At 36.6% G+C, this 17,757-nt stretch overlaps 1 protein-coding gene across 1 annotated transcript in view; it reads left to right on the top strand.

Moving 5' to 3' along the window:
- ELL2 (elongation factor for RNA polymerase II 2) overlaps positions 1-17,757 on the top strand; it is an 83,859-nt gene that overhangs the window by 44,139 nt on the left and 21,963 nt on the right. Inside the window, exons 3-4 of the mRNA XM_037802061.1 lie at positions 6,857-6,978; positions 11,723-11,886. Coding sequence (XP_037657989.1) covers positions 6,857-6,978; positions 11,723-11,886 — 286 coding nt within the window. The remainder of the gene's footprint in view (positions 1-6,856; positions 6,979-11,722; positions 11,887-17,757) is intronic.

The raw sequence follows: 17,757 nt of genomic DNA, 5'->3' as shown, positions 1-17,757 counted from the left end.
AGATACTGGAGGGATAAAGGGGGTGGTTCTGATGTCATAAAAATTGGGAAACAACTATTCAGTATGAAAGGGCCAACAGCAAAGAAACTCATTTTGTTTAACCTGGCATTTCCGAGGTTTGTTTGAGGGTAGAACGCTGTTTTCACATAAGGATCCTTTTCAACATGATTTGGAAATGCTGGTGGAAAGGAAGCAGACATTTCAGTTCTAGTCTTGGCTCAGGCACTGATCAACATTTTCACTCATTCAACCCACATGTATTGAGTGACTTCTCTGTGCCATGCACTATTCAAGATGCTGGCAGTATATTCAAGGAACTAATAGACAAAAGCCTCTGTCCTTGCAGAGCTTATATTCTAGTGGAGGAAACAGACAATAAACATAATATGTAAGTATTACAATGTAGAAGTGGTCTAGCCAAACGTGGAACAAAGAAGTGGGGTGGGAGTGAAGGGATTGCAATTTTAAATGAGATCATAACCTTAAGCAAGTCACTGAGCCTTTCTCTATTCTTAATCTATAAAACGAAGAAAAGAGATGATCTCAGAGACCCTCCCAGCCTTATGGTTTGCTTTAAGGACCAGGATTTGTCATATGGAACCATGATGCTGCAAGTTTAAATGATTTGTAATACCCCCAAAAGAACACAGCATGTAAAATAAATTTTAGTTTATTTTTAATTTTATATAAATATATTTTTTACAGATGACCAGTCTTGTTAATCTAGTGTGTGCCTTTATTTCAATACTGAGTAGAAAGTATATGACATGGGTGTAGGAAACCTCTGCAGTAAAGGTACAAACAGATTTTAAGCAGATGTTGGCATACATGTATGACAGTGTTGCAGCAGTGTGCACATTGTGCTTCTGCCCTAAATATTTATCTAAATAGGTCCATGGCTTGGTGTTGAAATGACCTTTCAAACCGTCTACCATTGCCTTATACCTTAGCTTGAAGCTCAGAATAATTAGAAGCTTTGACTTATACATACTCAGTATACAGCGTTTATGTTAATTAAAAATGTCTGAAAGTTTCCTGAAACTTTTTCTTTGTAGCTTTTTATCAAAGACAGACTGGAGTTTGGGAGGAGGGCTGTGGATTGTGGTCCTAAACCTTTGATTTTCTGTCTCTCATTTTTGGAATGAAAATTAAAATCTACTTTTCCAGATGTCCAGAACATGGTGGTATATTTTATATCGTTTCTCTTGATAAGAAACTGTTTGGAAACATATTCTTCAATACTTTTAAAATAATATTTCATTCTCAAGGCGTTTAGTGAAACATTTCAAGTACACCATGGGTCCCTAAATATTTTCCACTGACCTATAGGAAATTAAAATACTATATTATACTATATTTAAAATACTCACTATAATTAAAATTGAAAAGTTTCTATCTTGCAAAGGGATGCTCTTCCAAGATTGTTTCTAAATTAACCTCAGAATCTATTTTCCCACTGTGATTAGTCCAGTCTCCAGAAGCTGATCCTAGGCCCACCAATAAGTCAATACATTTTTACTTCCCTCTCCCTCAATTCCACAAATTCAAGACAACTTTATAAGAAAATGCTTTATAACCATTCTAGAAGAAAATGAGTTCCATTTCACTATCTAGACAAGCTGTGGAATAGGCTCCTATATATCAGGGAGGGAAGGAATGAGTGTCCACAAGTTCCTTGGAAATGAGCTCTCTGAATGGCTCTAGGTCAGAAGAGTTCTTTTAGGACCACTTTAACTTATGATCTTAAACAGTTTCATAGGCGGTGGTATGCTCTGAGGACACACAGTTTAGTTCTGAAGCCCCCTTCCCCTTCCTGCCTACCCTAATTGTCATGTACAGTCTGCTTTTTCTATTAGGTTCCTACTTTGTTATCCATGGGGCGAACTGTTATGCAGATTTACCAGCTATAAACAGTAGTGCTACTTTGCCTATCCATTTAATTCTTAAGAGTATATTTGGATGTTGATACAAATAAACTTTCTAATTTGTACTATTATAAATTAGATATACTAAATCTATAGACTATAATTTGAGTTATACTAAATCTATAGACTGTGTAACTTACTTTTTTGAAATTTTAAAGATATTGCAATTGCCTGGGACATCTTCCTTTAAAATCTTTTACAGGAAATGCCTGAGGTTGTCTCGGGGTGTACCTCTCCGTATTGCTACTTAACTGAAAACTGCTGAGGAAAGGTGTTGTAGAAGTTCAGATTGGTCTGGAGGACTCCATGTTCCCTCTATCATCCCAAATCCTACCCCCCATCCCAGCCCCACAGTTGGAAAAAATACTGGGATATGCATCAAGATTCACCCTTGGGTCCTGAAATGAATGATTTGCCCTGGTGCCTGCCCTTCTCTGCATACTACTCACATGCACACACCCACAAAGTGTTACAAGTGGTTAGAAGAGATTGTTGAGGAGTCCTGCCATCACTACTCATCATACTACCTTTCTTCCACAGAACTGAGGACAAAGGTTGTCTGGCACTGATAGTCAGTCCTGAGAATCTTATCGGGTTATGTGGTATATGTAAGAATAAGGAAGGAGGGGTAGGGATTAAAAGCACTCTCCATGGGGTGATGGTAGCATAACATTAAGAATGTAATTGACACCACTGCATTATATATTTGAATTTTAAAGGGGAAATTTTAGGTTATATATAGGTCACTAGAATAAATTTTAAAATAAACCATAGGACTGTATAACATAAACAGTGAACCCTAATGTAAACTATGGACTGTAGTTAATAGTATGGTTATAATAATATTTCATCAGTTGTAACAAAAGTATCACACTAATCCAAAGTGTTAATAATAAGGAAAACTGTGGAGGTGGGGCGGGGGGTAGTGTATGGGAACTCTGAATTTTCTGCATGGTTTTTCTGTAAACCTACAACTTCTCTAATAAAAAAATAAATTTTTATAAAGCACTCTCCAATTAAGAAGTGCTCTGTATTTTTAAAAAAGAAAGCTGAAAATTATTTTAGTGTTTTCTAATTGTTACTGCCAATGAAGTTTTTAGAATATGCCAGGGGAACAGAATTTTTGGAGAATATCGCTCTACAAAGATTCACTTTCCTCATCATCAAATGATCCTTTCTCAATTTGTAAGTGTATTCATAGCAGTAGTATCTTTTGAAGACCTCCTTTTTTAAATTGATATCCAGAATAGGCATTCCAAAAGAAGAATTTTTATTTCAACTCCCATTAAGCCATTTGTTTATTTCTTGGTTTTGTGATCTTCAGGAGAAGTTGCAGAAATCAATTTGCAGTAGTTACTTAATCTTCACATTGTCTCTATGGCTAAATATACTCTAAGTTTGGTTCATATGCTTTTATTTTAATTACTTTTCAGTGTCTCCTGAAAAAGTGTTTCAAATAAGTTAAAATGACTCCTTTTATTTGCTATAAAAGGAATACTTTTATTTCTTTTAAGAAAGCCTTTTTTTCCCTCCACGTCTTCATTGGCTTTTTAAGAGTCTCTGGCCTCTCTTCTAAGGGACTAACTTACCTGTATTTCTAGTCCAAAGTTTCTCAACCTCACTACAACTGACACTTTAGACTAGATAATTCTTTTTTGTATGGGATGTCCTGAGTTCTGTAGTGTTTGCAGCAGTATCTCTGGTCTCCCACAGCACCCTCCCATACCAAATGTATCCTGGGGAACAAAATCACCCCTTATTGAGAACCACCGTTGTAATCTATGTGTAACAGCCTTCAGAACACTTCAGTGGGTATATAGCATAGGTCGTCTATGCTTTTTTTTATTTTTTAACTTTTTCTTTGTTTCTTTTTAATCTGATTCTTTCCTATTCTGGTCATGATCATGTATCTTTTTTTTTTTTTTTCTTTTAAGTGATTGTAGCTTTCTTTCTTTTCAAGAAACTTTTTAAAAACACGAATATGGAAGTCTTCAAAAAACAAGAATATGAAAGTCTTCTGTGCCCACCATCAGGCCAGACTCTAATACTTTGAGGGGTGTGTACAGCAGTTAGTTCATACAAGACATTTTGTCATTGAGCCCTTCAAATTTAGACAAGACTCTAATTTCTAATTGTGTGTGTTTTAAAAGCTAAAACAAAAAAATATATATAGGGAGATAAATTTTTCATCTTAAAAATGTGACTATTACTTAAAAATAATCACTATTTGGAGGGTGAGAAAGGAAGAATTTATGTTTAAGTAATACAAAGTGTTCTTAAGAATGTTCCTTTAATACCCTGTTTAATAGTGGTTTAGTACGTTGACATCCAAGCTTAAGGACTCAAGTAATTAAGTTAAAATTTTTCAGTGAAAGAATATTGCACATTTCAGAATTTGTTTGTGTGCAGACTCTACTCTTGAAAAATAGAAAAAAACACTATGATTCTACTTTTTAATAATAATTAAATTTAGAACCTCCCTAAAGTTCAGTCTTCCATACTCTGGTTGGTAAAGTACTGTGATTTCCCAAACCTGAGTTGCATAGGAAGGAAGATCTAGGCCTAAATTGGGACTAGAAGCTGCCATGGAGATGAGACTTCAACGAATGTAAAATATCTCCCCAACCAGGTTCTGCAGGTCTGGATTGGGTAGTGGGGGATGGGGGTGGGGTAGTGAGGAGCTGAAGTTTAGGAGTGGGGAGATGGGTGGAAGTTAAGTGAGTCCTGACTGGGGAAGGGGTCCTTTCAGGTGTCCATACCTTTCCTAGCTGGCCACCTCTGTCTTAGGCCTTAAGGGGGCTTTAGACCACAATGCACATCCCTTCTCTGTCAGCAGAACCCTTCTACCTCAGAAAAACCAAGCAGATGTCAGTGAGTGCTATTACACCTGCTGCAGATGGACTTTGTTTCCTTGTGTCTAGTGTAAGCATTCCTGCTCTTCCTGATTTCTATATGATTAGAAAGGAAAACATTCAATTTTACTTCATAACTGTTAGGTGTTAAATTTGCACACCTGCTTAAGATAATTTGATGAGTACTTACAGACATAAATTAAGACTTGTTCACAAAATTCCAGCATTTTAGAACTAGAAAAGATTTTTGGAAATAAAAGGGTAACTTTAGGGGCCAAAATAGTTATTATTTACAAAATAGATAATGAATGTAGAAACATGTTACTCTAGGAATTGAGACTAATTTAAAATAGGGAGGCAAGGATAGTTTAAACTCATGGATGATGGAGGCGCTATGAAAAATTATCTCGGGATATTTGGTGAAATTTGACCTTTCAAGCTTTCTATGATGAATCGTCCTAATCTCCTTTGAAAAGATGTTTTTCTTTGCTTTCTTTTTTCTCTTCCTTGTTCATTCACTACTTCAACAAACATTTATTGCATGTCTGCTCTGTGCCAGGAATTGTAAATTGTCCCTCTACTTACCGTATTTTACTTTTTTGGGGGGTGGGGGGTGGAGAGAGGTATGAATTGATGGATCTAATTTCTTTTTTTGTAGCTCAAGGATTGGGAGTCTTTTAGATTGAGCAGGGTGTCCTGCAGAGCAGAGCAGGGGTCATACATGCTTGTTAGCTCTGAGTCTTAATATTCCAATAATTGAAAGAACAGATTTGGGGGGAGAAGAATGAGGGTTGTACAACATTTCTCCCCCACCTACGTGCTTACTAAATCAAAAACTAAGACTGTGTTTTGGGTAGAAAGTCATACTTTTTGTCCTTTTCAAGCCTCAAGTTGTGAATGCTATGAAAGTTTCGATGCATTTCCCAGGAAAAGCTGGCTGGCTAAAGTAGAGATAAAAATTCTTCTCTGACTGCTGAAATCATCAGTTCTCCCTTTAATGCCTTCACCTGATTGAATGAGACTCCTCTCATTGCTGAAGGCAGCCTCTTTTGTTGATTATAGTTGTAATCATCCATGCAGTCAACTGACTAATGCTTTAAACCCACAAAACTCCCTCACGGTAACAATCAGGCCAGTGCTTGCCTGACCAAATAACTGGACACCATAATCTACTGAAGTTAACACATGAAATTAACCATCACAGTCTACCTACACTGCCGTGACCCCTGCAGACCCAAGAAAGGTCCTGGGATATGGAAAAGGTGGAGCAGTTGAAAGGCATTTGTTCACAGATATTTATTGAGTTCCTGCCATGTGCTGGGTACAGATTCAGTCATTTTGTCCCTTCTGTTATGTGCTTCCCATCTAGAAGGGAAACCAGACCTTTGTGTAAGAAAATAGAAAACATCTGCCTGTTCCACAGCACTGCCTGGGGCTCAGCCCTGCAAAATTATCTCTCTAGGCTACTGACTGGTTTTGTAAACAAAAAATGAATGAATGAATCAAAGGGCCCAGAGAAATGACCCAGCTGTATTTTGGCTGTGATTACAATTACAACCTTAAACTTATGCTGCAGTTGATGCAGCTAGTCTTTTTTTTTTTTTTTTCCAAAAATATTACTCAAAGAAGCAAGAGTTAAATTAAAAATATGTATTTTATTAAATATATATAAAATAAGCAAGCATAATAAGATATGGACTCTAGCTCAGAGACTACTTAAATATTTAGAGGCAACTCAGCAGGGTGTTGTGTGGGCCAAAGACAGGACTTGAATATCTTAGAAGAGGAAGAGCTTTTTAGCAAATTCACTAATAACTCTTCCATGAAAACTGCAGTCATTTTCCAGTTTGAAATGAAGAGGGTGAGAAGAAGTGATTACTGACTGTTCAGGGTGGAAGAATAAGAATGTGGTGAATTATAGGCAAGCTTGAATTATTTGGTGATTTAAATGCCCTAAAGATGTATATCAAGAGGACTTGGGTATAAAATGAAAGTCACTTAAAAAACGAGTCCGTCATTAGATCATTCTATTGTAAATTTATAATTTGAAATATTTTCTCCTCTCCCCCCACCTTTTAGCTTGTCAAAATTCCCAAAAGTGATCCCCACAATGAAGTACATAACTTTAACTTCTATCTGTCAAATGTGGGAAAGGACAACCCTCAAGGCAGCTTTGATTGCATCCAGCAAACATTCTCCAGGTAAGTAGTTTTCAAGGTATGAAGAAAGAAAAATAATTTTTATTTGAGAATTTTTTAAATTAAAAAAAAATGCATAGTAGTCATTCCATAAATACTTATGTATTGAATTTGCAAAGTTCATTTATTTATTTGAAAAATATTGAACATCATTGTGCTATAAATTATATTTGTCACTGTGGAATAAGATATAAAAAATTTTAAGATTCCTGTCTTAAGGGTCTTTAAAGGTGCAGAAGATATTTTACCTATGAAACATGTTTTGTTTTGTTTTGTTTTAAACAAGTTTGAGGATTTTTTTAAAGGTTTTATCCACTGCCTTTAAATAAAAGTGCCTTACAGCATATTCGAGGCTCACGCTTGAAAGTAAAGGAGAAAAGTACATATATTTTGCATGTCCTGTCCTCCTTCCTTGTGCAAGCCTTGTCTTAAGGTAGATGTTTTTTAAAATTTTTATTCCATGAAGAATAAACCCCAGGATAGTATTTCCTTCTTTGCCACTCCTGATTTAAAATTTAAATTGAAAAAAAAAAAAAAAAGAGGGAGGAAGACAAGAAGACACCCACAGCCCATGTACCATGGAACCCTTATCTACTTAGGTCCTCCATAAACAATAAGCTGCTTGTTTCATTTTCTTTGCTGTGGTTGTTTCTGATTAAAGAATAGGCCCCTTGAGTAGGGGTAGTTTGTTCTGCCCATGGATGGAGACAAGGTCTTGGAGCCCCCAACCTCCAAGGGTGGGCCGCCTGATTTCCTCAGTGTGTGCTCTTTGACATTGGTCCAAAGTACCCAGGCCCATCCATCTCTATATCTCTTATCTGTTCAGTATTTGAAACTGTGTAAGCATTTACTGTGCATGGGAGAAAGAGGAAAAGAAAGCTGTTTCAAGTGGGCATAGGAGGCAGAAATGCAAAATAAAACACTTCACTGTCTCTTCCCATTTATGGTGACTAAATAACTTTTTGTTTCATTTACTTTAACTGCCATTTTGCTTTCTAAAATGATTTTTATTTTAATTTTGCTTTCTGAAATAAAATTGTCCCTCTTCCCTTCCATTTATATTTTTGGTATAAATTGCACATATTATAGATTATATAGTATTCTCTACCCTGTCTACTACAATAGCTACTAGCTACATATGGCTATTTAAATTTCAATTAATTAAATTTAAATAAAATTTAAAATTCAGTTCTTCATATTATCCACATTTCTCAGGCTCAATAACCACATGGGGCTAGTGGCTATGATAGTGAACAGCACAGATTTGGACCATTTCCACCACTGTAGAAAGTATTATTGATAGCAATGCCAGGGCTGAATGAGAATTTTGTTCTCCTAATATTCTCCAATATTCTTTACACATCACAGGGCATATCAATTTCTTATTGTAGTGTTATCACTTGTAATGTTTATCTTTAAATAGTTATTTTATATAGTGAAAACATTTTACATCAAATTGAACTATATCCTCTTAGGAATGTTATTAAGAAACTTAATCCCCTTCTCGAAACCAGTCATATCATCATCAGGTAATATGGTTTCACCCTGACATCATAAATAACTTTTGTATCTATTTCTACCCCCATGTGTTTGGAGAAGGATTTAAGGTCACTTACAAAACTATACATGATGCAGCAAGAGAAAAGAAACAGTTATTGTGAGAAAATTGGAGCAAATACATTAGTAAACCCTTGGTATGATCTACAGTGCTTTATAAAATGCTGTGGTATGGGTATATATTTAAATATGTCAGAACCAGCCACTATAAAATCAAAGCACTCAAATTTTCATTTCTCAGCCTGGCAGAAAACCTTTCCATAATCTGGCTCTATCTTTTCTATTCAATTTAACTTTTAAGTTTTACCTGTGGATCATGTCTCTCCAAGAATAATGCAAGCTCTCAAGAGCAGGGACGTTTTTATGCCTTTTTTCTAGTCTAAACATGCTGTCTGAGTTCAAAAAGGTATTCAATAAATAGATGTTCAAAAAATACATATAAACTACTTCCTTTCTTATCTTTTTTTTAGCCTTCTGGAACCTCACTTTTCTCATATGTAAACTGGAGGAAATCCCATATAGTCAAAATTACCTTTCAAAACTCCCTTAAATCTGCCTATTCACAGGCTTCATGAAAATACATAGTTTGGGACATACAATCCTGTACAGTAAAGCACACTCAAGTATAGGAAACAGTGAGCTAGGTTAGAGAGAAACTAATGGAAAATTTCCATATATTTGTTAAAAGTTTTAAACTTTTAAGGTAACTCAGTTGAGAAGGAGTGAGCAGAGAATCTGGAGAATACCTTTTCGCCTATGTTTAACTCCATTATTTTTTTCACATAAAGATCTGTTGTCTCACCTTGAGTGGTATAAGCAGTAACTCCATCGTGATTGGCAATAGGATATGAGCTTGTTCTCACTATGTAAATTACTAAGTAAATAATATGGAGAGATGTTGGAAAACAAACTTCCTGCCACCAGATCTTCACTGTACTGCTCTTTTCCTCCCACCACTTAGTCCATCCCTCTTCCCCCGAGTCTTAACCAACTCTCCTTCTCTTGCTCCCTCCCTTCCTCCTTACCCTCTTTCACTGTTTTTCAGCATTAAACATACTCAAGGCTGTTTCATTAAAAAAATAATAATAACAAATAAGTTCTCTTGCACTGATTTCTTGACCCAAAATCTAGCTTCATTTCCCACCATTCCACTGAAACTGCTCTGCCAAGGTGACCAATGACCTCCATGGCTTTGAATCCAGTGGATACTTATAGGTCCCTCGTTATTATTTACTTGTTGCCAATATTTAACACAGTTGACCATTCTCTGCTTCTTGAAGCATTTTATTCCAGTAGCTTCCATGACACACTACTCTTCTGGTTTCCCTCCTATCCCTTTGTCTGTGCCTTTTCAGTCTCTTGTGGTCTTCTTTTCTTTTGTCTGTTGCTTAAAGAAGCCTGAGACCTCTTCTCTTCCCAGTCTTTCAAAGTCACCATGTCCAACACTGAATTCATTTCCTCTCTCCCAACCCTACCCTAACCTGCCCTTCTTCCTATGTCCAGTGTTCAATAAACAGCAGCTCCACATACCTCGTAACTTGGTCATCATCTTTAACTTTCCTCCACCGTTCCCCTTACAGCCAGTCACTGACCAAATCCTGTCAGTTCATCCTCCTCCCTATCTCTGGAATGTTTCTACTATTCTGCCTTACCCTGATTCTATTCATAGCTTCTCACCTAGAATCCTTCAAGCTCTTCACTGGCCTCCTTGCTTTCATTCTTGCCCCACGTCCAAGTCCCCTGATTTATTCTCCATCCAGATTGATCTTTCTACAATACAAATAAATATCTTCTTCCCTGTTTTCAGGTCATCATATGACCTGCAATGCCCTGTGTGATGGGCTTCTCATTCCTACCCAGCCTCATCTCTTTCCAACTCTTTTTGGCCAAACTGAGAACCTTCCCCTTCCCCTCCTGCTTCCCCCTCTACCCCCCAAGTCTACACAGGTTGGTTATTCTCCTAGAACACCTTTTTTTAATTTCCTCCCACTTGCCCAGTTATCAATCTAGATCAGCTTGAGCAACATTTCCTCTGGACGGCCTCTGCCCCCCCACCCCACCCCCCACAGGTCCAGGTGAGGCACCCTTCCTGGGTGGGCCCCTGCCCTCCTGAACTCCTCCTGCCATGGCATTATCCCACTGTGTTGTACTTTCCAGTTTTTCTGTTCTTGTAAACCATTAACCAGAGGGCTCCTTGAGGTAGAGACCAATGTGTCTTAGTCCTTGCCGTAGCCTCTGTGCCTTGCACATTGCCTGGCTTGAATCCCTGCCCAATATATATTTATGTAGTAAATGAACTGATTTTAAAAAAAAAAAAAAAAATGCTTTTGTAAAGACAAGTTATTAGCAATTTCCAAAAATGTTTTAAACTCTTAGTTCTTAGAATAATAACAAAGCTGCTTCCAGTTAAGTTTGGAAATAAAAGTATCAGAGCAGTAATGGTATTTTCATTACTTTTATATATTCTAGTCTGTTTTAAGGCCATAGTAATTTCTTTTTGAAATACATTATGACTGCTACCATGTTTCCCCAATTTTAACATATTTGAAATAAAGCCATCTTTGAGATCAATATTAATATTCATGATTGTTTAAATAAAAGTTTTTTAAAAATATTTCTGCAAACATATCTTGCTCAGTATTTTTCCTCAGTATTTTCTTTAATATCTTATATAAATATTTAATAAAGTAGCATATTCAACAATTTTTATGAACTTTGGAGTAATAATACTTAAGTAAGCCATAATGTTTGTCAGTATTTTAGCTTTAAAATTAATCCTTAAATAATTAAAATAAAAAGAATTGTAGTGGGTCTGTTTATTCTAGTCAGTTCTAAAGCATGCATGCTGTGGTTCCACTAAAAGTAAATTTTTAAACATTACTCATATGAGTGGTAGGTAGTTGTTAAAAAGAGTTGACTGTCAAATGAAAGTACAACTGCAGTGCCCATTGGGGCTTTGGTCTTTAAGAGCTCATATCACCCATTCTGTTCAGAATATGAAAAAAATGCAATATGAAAAAAGGAAGAGAAGCTTAAATATTTTAAATAGTCTATTATTTAAAGATTGTTAGTTATTTTAGGATTGTAAACATCTCTTTGGGCTGCTGATTTTAAGATTATACAGTTCTTGATTGCCTTTACTGTACAAAATGAGGGTCACCTCTAACAAAGGCACTGTCTTACTTGACAGCTCTGGAGCCTCCCAGCTCAATTGCCTGGGATTTATACAAGATAAAATAACAGTTTGTGCAACAAATGACTCGTACCAGATGACACGAGAAAGAATGACCCAGGCAGAGGAGGAATCCCGCAACCGTAGCACAAAAGTTATCAAACCTGGTGGACCATATGTAGGTTTGTATATATTTCTTTCTTCCTCTCGCTGATTCATTGGGATAATTCAAGATCACTGTAGGTAAATACCAGTAACATTTCTGTTAATAAAAACACAGAAATTAGCTTTCAGAACATTTTGAATAATACGGTAAAAGAAAATTAGTCATTTGTTCTCTTTGGACTACTGATAAGTTGCTGAATAGATTTAAAGGTTTACTTCTTTCCTAAATCTTGACTCTTTTGTTGGCTTTTGTTATTATTTTACAATATTGGGATCTGGTCACATTACTAGAAGAAGTGTAACAGTGGTACCATTCTGTTTTCTTTCTCACTGGGTGATGTAATTTCAATAATGGATGGTATGGTTCTTGTTTTGCACTTTCGTAGGGTTATTTTTACAGTAAAATTAGTAGGATATATATGAGTTGAAAACCTTATTGTTGCAGGTTTTGCTTATAATTTCAGAGGATTTTTTACAAGTAATTTTTATTGCAAAAGTATAAAATGTGCTTATAACAGAGTATTAGAATGATGCGTCTTTGGCTTCTCAATTGTGATGTCATTTATAGACCCTCATCCTTATCCACCCATTGATTTGAGCCCACCCTTCCTCCCATCATCTTGATCATCAGTTCACTTAAATATCCATCATTTTGAAGGGAAGTGAGAAAAACAGCAGGATAAGTCTTTCCTTCATATTTTAAGGAGAAATTTACAGTGACTATTAACAGTAATAGAATTATCAAGAGTTGAGGATGAGGTTTTGGTCACTTTAATAACAGAAGTCACTGTGTAGTAAATGATGTAAGGGTGTATTACTTTGCTCTCAAAACAGTCCCTTGAAGAACCAAACCACTTAACCAATATCATTGCATGGGCTGGTACAATTCTACCTTGTTTTTCTGTTGCTGATCCACATATGATACATTCAGCTTTGAGAAGCTTCACTAGTGTCTTTAATAAAGATTTCTTTTGAATAAAGCCAATGCTCCCCTGGGACTTGATACTTAGCTTAGTTACATTTAGTTTGGTTTAACAACAATTCATGGCTTCCCCAGGTATCTGTACCCATGGGGTTCAGTTCCCTGCCCAGCAAGGTACCAGCAGTGAGAATTTTCACCTTCCCTTTCCTGCTAAGTGAGGTAACAACTTCCAACCTTTCTTTCTCCTTTACCCTCACAAGTAATTTAAGTAACTTTCTATACTAGTAGGTTAAATCTCAGATTGTTTTTAAAAGGCACAAGACCTGCTGCACTTACACTTAAGTACAAATTATGAATTATAATCTATTCTTGTTGCTTTGAGAGTATTTTTTCACTCTGGCTAGCATACCGTTTTATAAACAGTGAAGCAAAATTGGTATGTTTGATAAAAGAATGGAAAACTAAAGCCATCAAAATTATTTTTTTCCCCTCCAGTACAGCTAGCTGTAAACACTCACCTTGATTTATTCCAAAGCTTGAAAATCAATGATGATTACTACACTTTTCCACTGAATGATCTTTGGTTGTCCCCTATGTTCATGTGTTTTTGTTTATTTTGATAGGGTCAGTTACAGTTCGTTTGTAGCTTACACAACAGACTTTTCAACACTCAGAATCCCACAGACCATACACCCCTTAATGGTACAAATAATTTTTATAGGCATTTTGGAGGTGAAGACTCTTCGGCCACAGAAAATTTGAGATCATCTAGTCTAATTCTGAACCAAATTGCATCTGTCATTCTGAGAAAAGCTGGCCACCATCTCTCCACACATAGGTTCCCCACTCTGAGCCCTGCAGGAAGTGATTTCTTCCAGCCAAAGTGCTCTATTTAGCCATTTCCTCTTTGTTTTGTCCTTAGCACCCTGGCCGTCTACCATCCCAGCACTTACCATCCCAGCGCAGTGTTCTTCTCTGGTTTTAAATCTTGTCATTAACCTCCTCAGCCTTTTATTCTCTAGGCCAAATAATCCTAGCTCCTTTTAACTTTTCTTAATGTGGCCTGTATCCCAACCCTTTAATTATTTTTATTACTGTACTCTGGAATCTCTCCAGTTCTTCACCTCAGTTCAAAACTGGACATGCTACTCTTAATAAAAGTCTGACGAATTCTAAATACAGGGAGCAAAAGGCTTTAGTATTCTGATTGGCTTTTCTGTTGTTTGTTTCTGATTTTTTACTGTACTTTGTTATATCATGCTTTGATCTTTTTCTTTGAACCTTATCCATTGCCAGTTCTTTACCATATGTTTTGTTCTAAGCAACTCAGTTTGTATCTTCCTGCTGTTTTTCAATGTCTCTAAACTATCTGACTCTTTCAGTTCTTTAAGATGCTGATCAGTTGCCCTTCAATACTAATATTACATAGCATGTGTTGAGTGCTTGCTGTGTGTAAGGTACTGTTTGACACTTCATACGCAGTTACTCATCTAAATCTCACAATCACCCTGCAAGGTAGATTATGATTATCATCTCCATTTTTCATATCAAGTTGTTAATCTCAGCAAGTAGCAAATAATTTGTGTATGACCTCATTAACAAGTTGTGTCCTTTTCTTAATATAGTAGGAAGTATATCTTTAGTTCATAACTGAATATATCATATAAAATGAAACTAAAAGCTCACCTATGCCGGCTTAGAGGTACCTACAGAACAAGGTTTCTTTCAATGAAGTCAGCCTAGATGGAGGACAAATAGGAACAGTACTGGTCCCATTGTGGGGGCCAGCCCAGGTCCCTGACCACTGTACTAGGGCACAAGCCCAGCTTGAGGAAATGTAGATGGTGCTCCTAGGAATTGGCTGGTGCGGTCACCCAGGAATATGATCTTTTGCAACCCTCTTGTGAGCTGAAAAACGCAAAAGCTATTTTGCCTGGAAAGGAGCAGAAGAGATTTTAACCCAGAAAACATTATTATTATTTCTTCTGCAATATTTCTACTTGTATTTATGACATTTGTTTCAGTGGTGAGTATTGTTATATGGTTATAATGGCTCCCCTTTGTTAAAAAAAAAAAAAAAAGTTATCACTAATTACCACTGCAGTGTTTGAGATCCGCTCACTGCTTACCTAAATTCTGAAATTTCATTGAATTTCAGAATTTTGTATGTGCTAATATTTATTTGAGTCTGTAAAATAACCCAACCAATCTAATTTCTAGGATTTTGTTTCCTATTTTCCTATCCTCTGCCTGTATCCTACTTATTTATGAGTTAGCACATACTTGAGTGACCTTAGACAAATCATTTAATATCTATGGACCTCAGTTTTCTCAAATATAAAATAAGGGATATTTGAACTAGATAGTATCTAAGGTCTTACATAGTTTTAACAGTTTGTGACTTCTGTAGGTATATATTTTGATAGGAAACCTTTTGAAAAAGAGATCGTAAATGATAAATGTTGAAGGTGAATCCACTTCATTAGATTGTGTACTTAAGCATGATAGAACCATGTCATTGTCATGGCCCTCTAAGTGTTTTTAAAGCCTTGGGTCAGAAAAGGGGGATGTGAAAGGAAATGAAATAAGCTTCAGTGGCAGAGAGATTCCAAAAGGAGCCGAGAGGTCACTCTGGTGGGCACTCTTACGCACACTTTAGACAACCCTTTTTAGGTTCTAAAGAATTGGGGTAGCTGGTGGTGGATACCTGAAACTATCAAACTACAACCCAGAACCCATGAATCTCGAAGACAATTGTATAAAAATGTAGCTTATGAGGGGTGACAATGGGATTGGGAAAGCCATAAGGACCACACTCCACTTTGTCTAGTTTATGGATGGATGAGTAGAAAAATAGGGGAAGGAAACAAACAGACAAAGGTACCCAGTGTTCTTTTTTTACTTCAATTGCTCTTTTTCACTTTAATTATTATTCTTGTTATTTTTATGTGTGTGCTAATGAAGGTGTCAGGGATTGATTCAGGTGATGAATGTACAACTATGTAATGGGACTGTGAACAATCAAATGTACGATTTGTTTTGTATGACTGCGTGGTATGTGAATATATCTCAATAAAATGAAGATTAAAAAAAAAAAGCCTTGGGTCAGTGTTGCCAGGGCTTCTAGACAAACAACTGCAGAAGAGGGCTGCAGTCGCCACTGTCTTTTCTGTTGTACTGTTTAAACACCTCCCTTGAGCCTTGAAGACATAATGCTGAATGAAATAAGCCAGACACAAAAAGAGAGGTATTGTTACCACTAATGTGAACTCTGTGAGAGATGTAAAATAAATGGTTTATATTGTAGAATGTAGGGGACCTAGAGATAGACAGCAAATAGTGAAGGGGGGATGATAACTAATAAGAAGAGATAAATTATGGAGGGTAAACAATGTTATGGGAATGCTCACGAATGACTTGGTTTATTAATTCCTGGGGGTTATGGTAGGAACAAGTTCACAGAAATGTAGTTATTTTAGGTTATTTGTTTTTTTATTCCTTTCTTTTGTTATGGTTGGTTAATTTTCTTGGGGTTGGGTAGGGACATGTTGGAAGCAATTATTTGTTTTTCTTATTCCTTTGTTTTGTTTTGTTTGAATTGATTTTTTTTAAATTTTTTGATAAATAAAGTAAAAATAAATAAATTAAAACACCTCCCTATCAGATTGTCTACTAGGATACATTAGGCTGAGGAATAAATACTTTGACCATTACATAGTAAATGCAGAAGCTAGAAGTGGACTCCTTGTTATGAAACAACGATTCTGATGTAGTCTTAGATTACCCAACCCCGTCGGACTCACTGCTGCTGTTTATATAAGGAGCCCAGGGAATTGATTAGCAGTTGGGACTGGGAAGAAAATTAGGTTCCCCCATAGGCTTTATTAAAAGGACTTTTCTGAAGCAAAAATAAAATTAAAATTCTTTTTTCTGCTCCTTTGAACCAGATATTTTCCTGCTTTGCTTTTTTCTTTAGCATCCCATTTCTGTAAATATTTTCTGTCACTGATGTTTTCTTCATCTTTAGCCTGTCTGTCCTTAAAACTGAGGACTCCTTTCTGTTTGAATAGGCACAAAAGGGATAGGGACAGGGCGAGCAAGTGATCTTTGAGTAGAAGTCAGTGGCTCAGTGTGGCTGGATTGCTCTTTCAGCATTTGAAAGAAATGGGTTATCCTGTGCCTGGCTGTTTAAAAGAAAAATGAGGTAACGTTGAAGTAGGTATTTTGGGGGTATGGGGATTCATGGGGAGATGACAGCCTAACATTAGGCCTCTGGTAAAATTCCAACCCTGTCCTATTCCTGACAGATCTAATCTCATGTCAGACATACTTATACCCTTCTTAAGGACAAAGTTAGCCCCCCTTATTTGTTGCCACATGCCTGCTTCAGGAGGGGAAAGATAAACCCAGGAGATCCTGGAGCGCTCCTGAGGCCAAGGATCAAAGTTAACAGAGGAGGTGGGGCAGCCTGGAACACAATGGCAGTACTGACATTTTCTGTTTTTTTATTTTTATTGGCCTTCCTTGTTGGCTTGCATTCATCCCAAATAGCTAGTCATGGTGTGTATGAGTTTAGCTAAAATGTATTCTCTGCCCATCCCTCTCCCCCAAAAGAGAGGAAGAGAGGGGACTTCACAGTCAGCCAATTTGGGTAGAAAGAGTTAGATAGGTTTCTTTTTTGCAAGACTGGGCAAGGGGAAGAGGAGTGTGGAATTTATACTATTTCCTAAATTTTTGTGATCCTGAATCCTATTTTTTTCTTCATGAATTCCTAATAAAATTTCAAGGAATATTACTCTTGTGAACTGTTGTGATTGGAAATAGTGAATTAGGAGGTTTGCACTTGCCATGTTAGAGATTTCAATGTGTCTTCAGAATCTGGCGGCCTGATGATGTAGGAAAATATGAATGGACCGGGTTGATTCCTGCTCCTGTAATTATTTGCTCTCTTGCTATCATTCCCTTA

The sequence above is a fragment of the Choloepus didactylus genome, chromosome 13 (assembly GCF_015220235.1).
Source record: "Choloepus didactylus isolate mChoDid1 chromosome 13, mChoDid1.pri, whole genome shotgun sequence".
Taxonomy (NCBI): Eukaryota; Metazoa; Chordata; class Mammalia; order Pilosa; family Megalonychidae; genus Choloepus; species Choloepus didactylus.
Note: the sequence above shows the minus strand (reverse complement) of the source record. Positions and strands in the feature narration are given on the sequence as shown.